This window comes from Microtus oregoni, unplaced genomic scaffold, assembly GCF_018167655.1.
Source record: "Microtus oregoni isolate MIOR12 unplaced genomic scaffold, Mior012 000063F_ref0000156, whole genome shotgun sequence".
NCBI lineage: Eukaryota > Metazoa > Chordata > Mammalia > Rodentia > Cricetidae > Microtus > Microtus oregoni.
The window spans coordinates 10,788,565-10,801,954 of NW_024543873.1; the positions used below are offsets into that span (position 1 = coordinate 10,788,565).

Genomic DNA, 13,390 nt, shown 5'->3' on the forward strand with positions numbered 1-13,390 from the left:
AAGGGAACAGGGTTCTGTTTGAGTTATTGTATATGAGGGGATATTTTGAGCTGGAAGAGTTAAAGATGTGACAGGTGAATCCAATGAGGAAGTCCCTCGAGCTTGGCAGCTGTGGGAGTTACAAGAATTACTCTAAGGGGACCCTGTCATTTAGGGGAAAGGGGTGAGGGACATTGGTCTGGGGGAGAAAATAATACCTGATCCCCTATTTTAATCGACAGTGGGCATGAGTTAGCCCATGGTTGAGGTAATGAGAGGTTGGTTAAGTCCCATAATAGGGAGTGTAGATGGGATAACAGGGGAGTAAGGAGGTGATCAGGAAGGGGAGAGATTTTAGTTGAGAGGCCGGCGGTTAAAACTGGCTACCCATACACGAGTTCAAAGGGCGAGATGAAAAGGGGGCTTTTGGCCTAAGGAGGGCCAGAGGCAGAAGTTTTACCCAATCAAAGTGAAGTTCCTGTGACATTTTAACAAGAATAATTTTTTAAGGAACGGTTAGTTCGTTCTACTTTCCCTAAAGACTGAGGGTGGTATGGGGTATGAAAATGCCAAGGGATGTTAAAAGCCTTAGTCAAGTTTTGAGAAATCTGGGAAGTAAACTCATGGCCATTATCTGACTGAAGAGAGTTTGGGATTCCAAACTGGGGATGATTTCTTGGAGAAGAATATCAGAAACTGTCTGGGCCCTCTTATTAGTGGTGGGAAATGCTTCAATCCACCTAGACATTGTATCCACCAAGACCAGGAGATATTTAACTCTTCTAACCGTGGGCATATGAGTAAAATCCAGCTGCCAGTCAGTTCCTGGAAGAGAGCACCTGGCCTGGTGGGTGAGAAAAGAAAAGCTATGGTATTTGGTCTTGAGATCTGACTTTTGACAGATTTGGCAGTGATAGCTTTTAGGAACTTTAAGTTCTCAGGGGTGGGTTGGAGGTGAGCCTTAACAAAATGAAACAGAGCTTTGCTATTAGGATAAAAGAGCTGATGTAGGTAGGACAGAATTTGCTGGGTGTCAGGGAGTGTCTCTGAGAGTGTGGGCTGTACTGTATGAACCCCCTGAGGTGACTGAGGTAGGTTTGGGCTTTGGAATACTGCTGTTTTGGCTGCTCAGTCAGCCCGATTATTTCCCTTAGAAATAATGAAACTGTTGGTCTGATGAGACTGACAGTGAATAATTCCTATAACTTTGGGGAGATGGGAGGCTTTTAACAGGTCCATAATGTAACCTGAGTTAGTTATGGATCCTCCTTCCATTATAAGAAGCCTGTGCTCCTTCCAGATAGCCACATGGGACAGGAGGATATGAAAGGCATATTTGGAGTCTGTGTAAACATTTAAATATTGTCCCTTTGCTAACTGGAAGGCACAGGCAAGAGCTATCAACTCAGCCTGTTGGTTAGTGGTATGGGTAGGGAGTGCCTGTGCTTCCACTATCTCCATATCTGATACTAGTGTTTAGCCTGATCTATGGGTCTCATCACATAAAAAGGAGCTGCCATCTGTGTACCAGGTATAAGTGGCCTGGGACAGTTTGCCCTCCTGTATATGTGAGGGGTGGGGCAGTAGATCCTCTAAGATCTCTATGCAGGAGTGAGATGAGGAATCATTAACATTAGGTTGAAGTAGGAGATTTGAAATATTAAGGGGTGGGAAGTACCAGAAAGTGAGTGTGGCATCTTCTACTAGTGCCACCTGGAGGGAAAGAACTCAGGAAGGGGGCAAGGTTTGTAAGCCTTTGTAAATTAAGAGGTAGGACAGATTATGGGAGAAGACAGTAGTGGATGACCCAAAGGTTAGTTTTTTTGACTCACAAATAAGAAACTCACCGGCCTCTAAAGCATGTATGCAGGGTGCCCAGCCCTGAGTGGTACAGTCCATCTTCTTTACCAGGTATGCTATAGGTGCAAAAGAAGGTCCCAGTTGATGTCCCAGGACCCCAAAGGCATATCCCTCCTTCTCTGCTACATAAAGAGAAAAGGGGTGAGTTAAATCTAGAAGATGAAGAGCTGGAGCCTTTATAAGTGCTTCCTGGAGTCTCTGGAAGGGTTTGGTAACAAGATGGAGAAGGGGCTCATGCAGAGAGCTGAGAGCTGCCTCATAAAAGGGGCGGGCGAGGAGAGAAAAAGAGGGGATCCAGAAATGCAGGAAGCCAGTTACTCCTAGAAACGATAAAATCTCTTCTTTGGTGGAAGGAACTGCAAGAGACTGAATTAGTTTTTTTTTTTTTTTTTTTTTTGTCTAGAGTAATAGCCTTTTGGGTTGTGGTTATAGTTAATCCCAAATAAATGACCTGAGGGGTAGACAGTTGGGCTTTAGAAGGTGAGACTCTATAGCCCCTTTTGGACAGGAAATTTAAAAGAGCAGAGGTATCAATTTTGCTGATCTCCAATGATGGGCTACAAAGTAAAATGTTATACACATACTGTATGAGCTTAGATTTAAGGAGAGACAGTGAGAGCAGGTCAGAAGCTAAAGCCTGGCCAAACAGGTGTGGGCTGTCCCAGAATCCCTGGGGAAGGACAGTAAAGGTGAGTTGTGTGGAGAAGTATCAGGATCAGTCCAGGTGAAGGAAAAGATGTTTTGAGATTGAGGGCTGAGAGGAATAGAGAAAAAGGCATCTTTGAGGTCTAGAACTGAGAAGTGGAAGGTTCCTGGAGGGATATTGGATAGAAGGGTGAGGGGATTAGGAACTACAGGATGAAGAGGGACCACTGCAGAGTTAATGAACTGGAGGTCTTGAACCGGATGATAGGTTTCATTAATTTTTTTTTAACAGCAAGTACAGGGGTGTTAAAGGGAGAAGAAGTGGGGCGAAGTAGCTTTTTCCTTAAAAGGTCAGAAATAATAGGCTTAAGTCCCTTAAGGCTATGGAGAGAGAGGGGTTACTGAGCTTGGGTAATGTACTTAGTGGGGTCTTGTAATTGAATAACAATGGGGGAATTGTGTTTAGCAATGGAGGGGTTTGGGGTGTCCCAGACTTGGGGGTCCACCTGGGAGGTTGGTAGAGGAAAAGACATGTTAGAGTTGAGAGGTTGAGAGGCTGGGAGAAGAAGGAATAGAGCTGTTGGCAAGTCTGGGGTAAGGTGAATGGGAGCAATGGAAATAGAAGCTCCTACCATTGTTAAAAAAAATAAATCCCTTCCCATGAGAGGTATTGGACAGGTTGGCATAACTAAAAATGAGTCAGTGAGATAAATACCCCTAAACACACAGTTAATTGGTGGGGTCTGCTGAGGTAAATAAAGCTGTCCCCCTACCCCGACAATAGGGAAACTAGAAGGAGAAGTACCCCCCCCCCCCAGAATTCCCTCAGTACCAAGTATGTGGTTCAGGTATCCAAGAGAAAGGAGATGGGTCATCCTGATACCATGATGAGTACCCATGGCTCCTCATTACAGATGATGGTTGTGGTCCAGTCAAGGAGCCCAGCAAGCCTCACTCATCTATGGCCAGACATAGAAGGTCAACTTGGGAATTTTCTGGGCCCAATGTCTCCATGCCACTATGTGCACAAGGACACTCTACTGACCAATGACCTTCCCTATGACACCTTGGACAAGGTCTCATGGGACTAAGATGAGGATTAGGGCATGCTTGGGCCCAGTGACCAGTTTTATCACATTTGAAATACAGACCTGGTGATTCTCAAGCCCCGGAGGGCAAGGGAGCAACATAGACAGCAGGGATCGGGTGGTCTGTCACCTCAGCCAGTTGGGAGGCCATGACTAACATGTGACAGTGATTGCGGGCTTTGTCCTTTCTTGCATGGTACACTTTAAAAGCCAACTCTAGCACTTTTGCCTGCACAGTCAATGGTCCTTTCACCAAACGTCTAAGTTTAGCCCTAATGTCAGAGTAGCACTGCTTAAAAAATGGGTCATGAGTAACTGTCTGCCTTCTGTAGTTTCTGGATCTAAGTTAGTATACTGTAACAGAGCTTTTGTGAGGCGTTCCAAAAATGTGGAAGGATTTTCCTTTGTATCCTGAATGATCTCTGAGAGCTTTGATGGAGGAAGGTCATTGGTTAATTATAATAAAGAAACTGCTTGACCCTCATAGGTTAAAACATAGGTGGGTGGAGTAAACAGAACAGAATGCTGGGAGGAAGAGGAAAGTGAGCTCAGAGGCCATGCTCCCCTCTCCTGGGCAGATGCCATGAAGCAAGCTGCCAGGTCAGACATGCTGAATCTTTCCCGGTAAGACTGATGCTACATAGATTATTAGAGATGGGTTGATCGGGATGTCAGAATTACCCTGTAAGGGCTAGAGTTAATGGGCCAAGCAGTGTTTAAAAGAATACAGTTTGTGTGTTGTTATTTCTGGTGTAAAGCTAGCCGTGTGGGAGCCGGGCGGAATGAAAGCAGGCCCACAGCTTCTACAACAGAGCTTAGTATAGTTTACCAGCTTGAGGGCAGCCTTACGGAGACCTGCCAGGAGACAAGTCAAAAACTGGTCCCTAGCTAAAATCCCACCCAAAGTATTATAATCACAGTGTGACTCTTGCTCTGGAACCACCTCTGCTTTGGGAGGGTAAGAGGCAAGAGTTTGGTGAATCTCATCTGCATGTTGCCTGACCTGCTCCCAAACTCGCCTGCACTCTTCAGGAAGTAGGTAATTAGATAGAATCGTATAAATATCATGAAAGGTGAGATTATAAGATTAGGTAAGATTGGAATTGTTTTATGAAAGTGGTAGAATTAGACATATAGGAACCCAGTAATTTTTTTATATGGGAAAGTTTTGAGAGTGGAAAAGGAACATGTACCCTAATCAATCCATCTACGCTGGCCACCTCTCACAATGGGAGAACTGTAATGGGCTTGGTTTGGTTAGAGTTAGGTTCCATGGTGGCACGCAAATGTGTGATAAGAGGAATAAAAGCAAGTGCCAGAGCAGGGCAGTTGCTGAGGCCAGGCACTGAAGAGGAAGAATGATTTAGTGGGGCTGTTGGAGCAGGTGGGAAGGGGAGATAGGGAGCCGCAGAGTGAGAAGCTGGAGGTGATGAGACAGCTGAAGGAGCTAAAGAGGTGGGGGTAAGAGCTGGGGCCGAAGGAGCAGGAGTAGAGACTGAGGGAATAGGGATAACTTCCTGCTGAGGTCGAAAAGGCAGAGGTTTCTTAGCTGGGTCCAGAGAGGAAGTGGAGTTTCCTTAGGAGCAGATGGCATAGCCAGAAACATGTGAGCAGGTGAACAGTTTGCAAGAACAGAGGGCTTAGACTTAGAGCTTAAATAGAAAAGGACTTGGATGTAGGAAAGCTCCTTCCATTTGCCTGTGCGCTGACAATAGTTAGAAAGCTTCTGTAGACTATCAGGATTAAAGGTGCCATTAGGTGGCCACTTTAGATTGCCATCTAAATTGTAACGAGGCCATTTTTTGAACAAAGATGGATAAGTGTGGGAATCTGTAGGTAGGGCATTAAGGCCTGAGGTTGTAGGGACTCTAAAAGGCACCCCAGGGGGAAAGCTGGATTGATAGGCTTGGAAGGTTTGCTTCCCATGGTTACAGCCATGTAAACCCGCAAAACAGCGACACCACAAGGGCTCCACATAAGACATCTCTTGACGATGGAGCGGGGTGTAAATCAGCGTGACCTTTGCAAGACTCATGTGGATGTCCCCTCAAGCCAAGAATGGGAAGGTAAGGCCTGGCTGAATCCAGTCTGTGACCCGAACCCAGGGAGGCCAGAGCAGCCTCAGGAAAAAAAAAAGGAAAGGAAAAGAAATGAAAAGAAAAAAAGAGAAAGAAAGATCTGAGGGACCCTGGGCCCTCAGTAGTGGGTGGGTTGGTCCTGGGTCATTCCAAACACAAGCTTAAGTAAGGGAAGCAAACCACAGATGAATGCCAGCAAAGGGAATAACCAGTGCCTTGAAGACTGTGGCTGGGGACAGTTCTCCTGTCTCTAGAACTACAGAAGGTTGCCGGGAGCTCAACCAGTCAATTCCTTGGGTTCAAAGAAGCAGTTAAGCTGACCAGAATGGGAACACTCACTGTTGGAAGCCTGTGTAGTTCTGAGAGGTCGTGTTCAGGCATATGGAATATGTGGGTTGTTTTCGAGAAAATCCCCAGTTGCAATTCTGGTCCCAGGAACCCGAGGCAGATCCCAGCCCCAGGATAGAGGCCTGGGGCTGGAAATTCTGGCCCTGGGATAGGGGTCTGGAATGGGAAAATCTCTCTAGTCTCGGTACCAAATGAAATGTCCAGCGCGAGTGAGAAGACAGAAGACAGAAACAAACCCACTTAGGAGTTTATTAGAGAAAGAAGGTTCTCACAGGCCTGACTAAATAGTGAATAGTGTATGCGTGGTGGCGGTGGGGGGGGTGGAGAGGGTGAGAGCGAGAGGGAGAGAGAGAGAGAGAGAGAGAGAGAGAGAGAGAGAGAGAGACAAAGATGGCGCATCCAGATTTTAAAGGCCACCTTGCTCATGTGCACAGGGGTTTTGCGTGGGTATGTCAAATAATGATGACGCAGATGGTGGGCAACCCATGTATGCGCACAAGGGCTTTAGTGGAGGTAACCACTCATGTGTACATGTAGGTCATATGGGCCCTTTGTTCCCAAGGGTCTGCCTTTAGGACCCAGAAGTGCAGCCTTATGGGTGGCTGAATAATTACATGAAGCACTTTAACTAATGTCTCTGCTATATTGCCCTTTTTGGCAGCTTGAAAGCACTTAGAGTGGTCTGAGCCCTCCAATCCCTAACAGCAGTTCAGATGACTTCTGAAAAAGACTCACAAGCTATCTAATTCATTCCTCTTCTGGTCGCTCTGGACATCCTTGTTAAGGACCCAGAGCTAAAACAATTGGATTGAGGTTCTCTTTGTATCAATTAACCTCTCAGCCTGACCATCTCTCAGAAAGCCTCAAATTTCAGGTGAGTTTAACATCCTTCAGAACCAACTCTTTGGCTGCTACAGTACTCTAAATTAAAGATACATCCTCCCCTCTTCTTTTATCTGTCCTCCAGGTCTGAAGTGAAAGGCTAATAACCAAAAAATCCTGGGTGGGATGAGAAACTTAGGACAGGAAAGTTGAGGAGCTGATAACAGATTCAGCAGACTGTTGAGATTTGGGAAACTACTGAGAACATACCTGCCTCCCACTGGTATTTAACAGTTGAGACAGCAGACAACAGATTTGCATATGGAATTATGCACTCCAAAGGTTCCCTATTCTGCCCCAAATCCTCTGCACCTGGCCACAGAGTCTCCACTACTGAGAAGAGATTCCTGCCTTTCTTTTTTCTGATAATAGGATAATCTGCAGGGTGGGAGGGGGCCACATATTCTTTTCTCAATCTGTGTTTAAGTAGTGACATGGTGTTGGAATCCAAAGCAGAAATATGCAACACAGATGCCTCTGAAGATGGAGAAAGAAGCCACAAGCCAAAAAATGTAGACAGCTTTAAAGCCACCTGAAACCTCTGGAAAGAACACAGAAATTCTGGCACCTTAATTTTTGCCCAGGCAGATCCACATTAGACTTCTACGCTCACAACTATTGGGCAATAAAGTTCTAAGCAACTAAGTTTATTATAATTTTAGTAACAGATAGAAAACTATTATAAGACTGAAATCAGTCCACGTTTCAAGATTTTTCTTGCCATGCCCACTTTGTAGATTAACTTTTCCTACATTATAGATTAACGTTCCCTTGATTGAACATTTTCAACAATAAGACAAAAGTCATCTGTATGTCCTCATGTCAAAAATATTCCAAAACACTACTTAATGAAGTAGTATTTAATAGAATCCTTTGTGAGCATTCTGTCTGTAACATTTATTCACATACAGTGATTAAGATGAAAAGAATCTGGAAGCAGATGCAGAGATCCACAGCAAAGCACAGGGCCGAACTCCTGTAGTCCAGTCATAGAGAGGGAGGAACGATATTGTTAGCAAATGGGCCAAGACCATGACGAAGATACCCATAGAAATAGCTGACTCGAGCTAGTGGGAGCTCACTGACCCAGGACTGACAATGTGGAACCACTATCAAACGAAACTAGGCCTTATGGGAAGTTCGTGGGGCCATCAGCAGTGGAACCAGTATTTATCCCTAGTGCATGAATTGGCTCTTTGGAGCCCATTCCCTATGCTCAGCCTAGATAGACTTTGTTGACTCCCCATAGGAGGCCTCATCCTCTCTAAGGAGTGGATGGGTGGAATATGGGGGAAGTAAAATGAAGGGAGAGGGAGGTAATTTTGTTATTGGTATGTAAAATAAGATGGTTTTAAAAATAAAAATATATTTATTTTAGGATGCCCAATGATAGTTCTTACAACATGCATTCAGTGACAAAAACAGTTGTTTTTCTACTAGAAAACAGGTCAATGTAATTTCTCCCATTTTCATAAAACTTGTAGACAACTGCGATATTATGCTGCAATCTTTTGATTCTGAAACTTTTCAAATAGGTTGAATTTCAGATTGTTATATTTCAGCTGTAAACTTTTAACTACAACTTCCTGTCAAATACCCAACTTTCAAACTTGCTTTTTCTGTATTGTGATTCTAGATCATTACCTCATAAAATATGTATTACAAATACATGTAAATTAGTTTTTAAATACAAGCATATAGTAGGTGTCTGGACTAGCTGACTGGCACCACACTTCTTTAAATAAAAACTCATTTGTAAGAAACAATATCAGTTCATCCCATGCAGGGAATTTTATTGGTTGTTTCAGTTGTAGCTTTCTATTGGAATTCTCAGAAGAGGTCTCGCCTAGGCTTTGTTCGGCCAGATGTACCCTTCACAGACATGAATTGGTCTGCTTTGGTTATTTGACAGTGCATCATGATCAGATTGGTGAAAATTCTTCTGTGTGAGCCTAATGGTCTAGGAAAAGACACTGGCATAGCCTGGTTGATGTTGTTGATTGGGACACTCACAGCAGTGATTCTTAATGACCGAACAGGAGTTGTTCTTAGTAGTATCAAGGGTCTTGAGTTGGGTGACCTTTCATAATCAGTTATCTGTAAAAGAAATTACAACTCTGAGGTTCTTTGGAGCCTAGACATCTCCAAAATCTTCCTCGTGATAACTTATTTATGATAATGAACAGGTTTTCCCCCAAGAGATATAGATTAGAATGCATTGAAGGGTGATGTTGACTGACATGTACGTTTTGCACAAGCAGAGACTGAAGGAAAAAATGGATGTCACCTTGTAATATCTTGCCTTGGGAAGTTCAGTAGTAGCTTCAAACCCTGTCTTTGATCCTTACTTAAAAGCATTTCACTTGCAACTTTAAGTACCAAAACAAAACAAATAATACAAACAAAAACCCACATATTTAGGGCTGATTATACTTGTGAATAGCCATAAGTTCCCAAAGCCATGGTGGGAGAGAGAAAGAGGAACTTGGATCCAGGGAGAGATAGAGTAGGCTGCAATGAGAGAAATGAGGGAAAGAGACTGATTCTTAAAATGGAACCATGATTTAAAATCTAGATATTGTTAAATATTGAATTGATTTTTGTACATGATCAAGGATAGGGAATGCACTCCAAGATTAAAAGTATAGGGAGGGACTTTTAGAACAGGACTCTAATATCACAGGAAACAGCCTCAACAATTAATAAATTTAACTACATGAAATTAAAATGTTTCAACACAAAAAGGTAACTCTCAGTAAACAGAAATCCTACAAAATATGAGAAAATCATTAAACTGTTTCGTGCAGGCAACGATTCAAGAAAAATCATGGTTGCAAAGCCTTCTTGCCTTCGGAAGTTCAATATTAGCCTTGACATGTGTCATTAATCCTATTGTAAAATCATTTTACTTATATCTTTAAACCAACACTAGCGAACTGACATTTAGAGAGGATACCATCAGAGACGTGAGAAAAGAACAGAAAGAACCGAATTTTAAGATGAGTTTTTAGGGTAGGGAGCATGCACTTTCAGCTCTCCTGTCTCTCATGGTGAATGAGAGGTTGGTTGAAAAGTGACCAGATAATTAGCTACCTATGTCTATCTCCTAACTTACCATAACTATTGAATACAGTGATGAAAGTTTGGGAACGCCATGCAGGAGAGACATAAAGCCAGGGCTCTCTGGAGAGGGCAGGCAGCATTTGATGTTCTTACCCAAGGTCTGTTCCTCTTTCTGTGGTCTTAAGAAACACATTCTGACCTTGTGTTGAGGTACTTTAATGTTAGGACAGTTTCCTCCCACACACAGCTTACCTGTAGTATCTTCGCAATGAAAATGATGAAGGCAATGATAATGCTACAAATAAGAATGAATAAGATACTCATATTCATTCTTTGGCGCCTTCATTCTTTGGCACCAGACACAGGGAGCATCCGCTGCCAGATCTAGCAGGCGAGCCTCCTGTGATAACTGTCAGGGGCTGCCTGCTGTCCTGCCTTATATGTTGCAGATGACGCCAGTACTCCTCATTGTAACCTCATAATCAGGGCCTTCTGGCAGACTCATCCAGGCCATCAGGAAGGAGGTATGCCCTGAGCACTGCCTGACTGTTTGTAGCACAAAGTCATTAAAATGAATAGAAAAAGAGAATGAGGGGGGTTGGGATACCACCAAAAAGGTCACTATTATAACCAGCACCATTATGATCATCACAGATTGTAAACAGATCCATCAAATATGTGAAGTAAAAAGTATTAATTTCTTCTTTATATTTTAAAGATGCAGACTTTGCCTTCAACCTCCATCATTTACTTGATAAACATGTGTTTTGAACAATACAAACACTGTAAGAAGTTGAAAGCTACACATTGAACAACATTACAGAATTAGAATCCAAACCTTCTCCACTCCCTGTGGATACTTCAGGATTTGCTTTAACTCTAGTCTCACCAGATTGCCAGGTATATTTGTATCATTTTTAATGTGAGAATGGCTTCTGTGTACTGTGATTGCCATTAATGTATAAAGAAACTGCCTTGGCCTATTGATAGGGTAAAACTTAGGTAGGCAGGGAAAGTTAGGCTTTAGCTGGGAGGAAGAAGAGCGGGGTCAGAGAGAAGCCATGGAGCCACCAGAGACCAGACACTGGAAATTGAGCCAGTCAGCCACAGCCACATGGCTATACACAGATTCACAGAAATGGGTAAATTAAAATGTAAGAGCTAGCTGATAAGAAGTTAGAGCAAATAGGCCAAGTACTGATTTAATTAATACAGTTCCTGTGTGATTATTTCGGGGCTAAGCGAGCTGGGTGGCTGAAAAAAACAAGCAGCCCTTCTCCAACACATTTTTTCCACTGGAAAAAATAATTTCACGGATATTTCCTTGTATAGTCCTCACTAACAATTTGTTCATTTGGCATGCTGATTTCTAGGTGTGTTGTTTAAAATATGGAAATAGATTTAGGTGTTAAACATACTTGGACTTATAGATCTCAGTTACACACTTCTGTACCCTTACCCTCATCCATAGCCCTTCATTTCCACCTCCACTCTACTTGGTGACCACCCAGTTTTTATATTTTCCAGCTGAAGAAATTTAACCCTTTTTATGTCATACAGTTTCTGAACTACAAGGGCAAGACTTACAATGTTATTAGTTCAATAAATATTTATTAAACACGTGTGCACAAAGAAATCTATCATTCAGAAAATATGATTATGTACAAAATGGATTTTTCTTGGTGTGACCTCGATTGAATGTGAGATATATATTTTGCAAATATTCTCAGAAATGATTTTATAAGTACTGAGGTAGTTTCCATTTCCTGCTTACTATGAGTAGAGTAGCAATGAACACAGTGTATCTATACAATAGGATTTTATGTTTTTGGATGCTCCAGTTAGCAATCCCAACAAAGTAAATAAGTGTTCCCCTTTCCTTGTGTCAACTCTGGCATTTTTTGTCAGATGTTTTCTTCATCATACTCTGATTGGCGTAAGATGGTATTTTAAAGTAGTTTTAATTTCCTTAATTGAGAAGGATACTGAATACTTTTAAAGATTTCGTTAGCCATTATTTTTCTTTTGAGACTAGTCTGTTCAAATGGATAGTCCATCTTTTAATTGGGTCACATGAATTTTTTTGAATTTTTTTAGTTGTTTATAAGTTCTGAATATTAAGCCCCTATTGGATGTATACCTGACAAAATGTCTCTTCTACTCTGCAGACTTTGTTTTCACTCTGGTGTTTCCATGCCATACAGATGCTTTTTAATTTTATGAAGTACCATTTCTCAATTGTATTCTTCAATTACTGAACAAATAAAGATATATTCAGAAAGTCACTTGCTATACATATATATTTTAGGGATCTGCTTAAGTTTTCTCTTAGCATTTTCAGGGTTTTAGGCTTAATACTGAGGTCTTGGATTCACTTAAAGTTGATTTTTGTACAGGGTGAGAAATATGGTTCTAATTTCATTCTTCTACTTATGGACATTCTGTTTCCCCAGTACCATTTGTTGAAGAAGCTGTTTTTTTTTTAATTCAGGGTGAATTTTTTACTTCTTTGCAAACCTTCAAACAATGAGTGGATAATGCAAATGTGTGGCCTACACAAAAATAATATTCTGTTCAGCTGTAGAAGAAAATGAAAATTTCAGATTTGAGGATAAAACCAAAAAATGTTGTACTAATGAGATCAGACAAATGCCCCACATTTTCTGTTATTTGGGGGAACGTTAGATATGTGTAATAATCTGGAGAAGCTGCAGAAACTAATTTAGCAAAAAAGAATGAGGGTGAGTAAAGAAAAGGTTTCATATAAGGTGATAGCAGGACACAGGTATTAAGAAATGGAAAATGAAAAAGATGAGTGTATACTTTAAGAAGTGGAAAGAGAGGACAACACAGATGAAGAAAGAGGAGTAGGGATAAAACTAAAGATGTTTGGAAAAGTCAGAGGGAAGCATGACTAAGTTTAAAACATATAATATATAACTCCATGTGTATACATATATAAATGAAGTTATGTAACTTGTAGTGACAGTGCTCCTTCTAAGAGACTATCTAACAGAACCATCAGTGGGAGGCATGGGGAATATTTCTTCAGGTTGTTCAGTCAAGAGACTCCCAAAACAGGACCAATTATTTTCATCGTATTAGATTGCCTCCCAGAACTTGAAAGTAATAGCCTATTGCTGAAGGCAATGTACACTTTGGACTTAGAGGAATCAAGCTGGAATTCACATGGCAGTCACTCTTCCCTGAGGACTAACTCTCATAGTACCAGAAAGTGGTATGCAAATTGCCAAGGAGAAAAACAATCTACAATCTTACCGATGTGAAGCATATGAACCACAATAATAACCAGCATGATAAAATATTACCAATAGTGGAACATATATCTTGGTGGTAACCAAAAGTCTTCTAATTGGACTTAAATCCATATTGGAGGGCATTCATGTCTGGTATTTTAAACCTAGCTAACTGTTTGTGGCTAGTAAG

General features: G+C 41.8%; 1 protein-coding gene across 1 annotated transcript in view; it reads left to right on the top strand.

The window, feature by feature from the left end:
• The first annotated feature begins 5,565 nt into the window (after nt 1-5,565).
• The window catches only part of LOC121439852 (LON peptidase N-terminal domain and RING finger protein 3-like), a 188,102-nt gene continuing 180,277 nt past the window's right edge, over nt 5,566-13,390 (top strand). The window contains exon 1 of the mRNA XM_041640464.1: nt 5,566-5,638. Within this exon, the coding sequence (XP_041496398.1) occupies nt 5,566-5,638 (73 nt within the window). The remainder of the gene's footprint in view (nt 5,639-13,390) is intronic.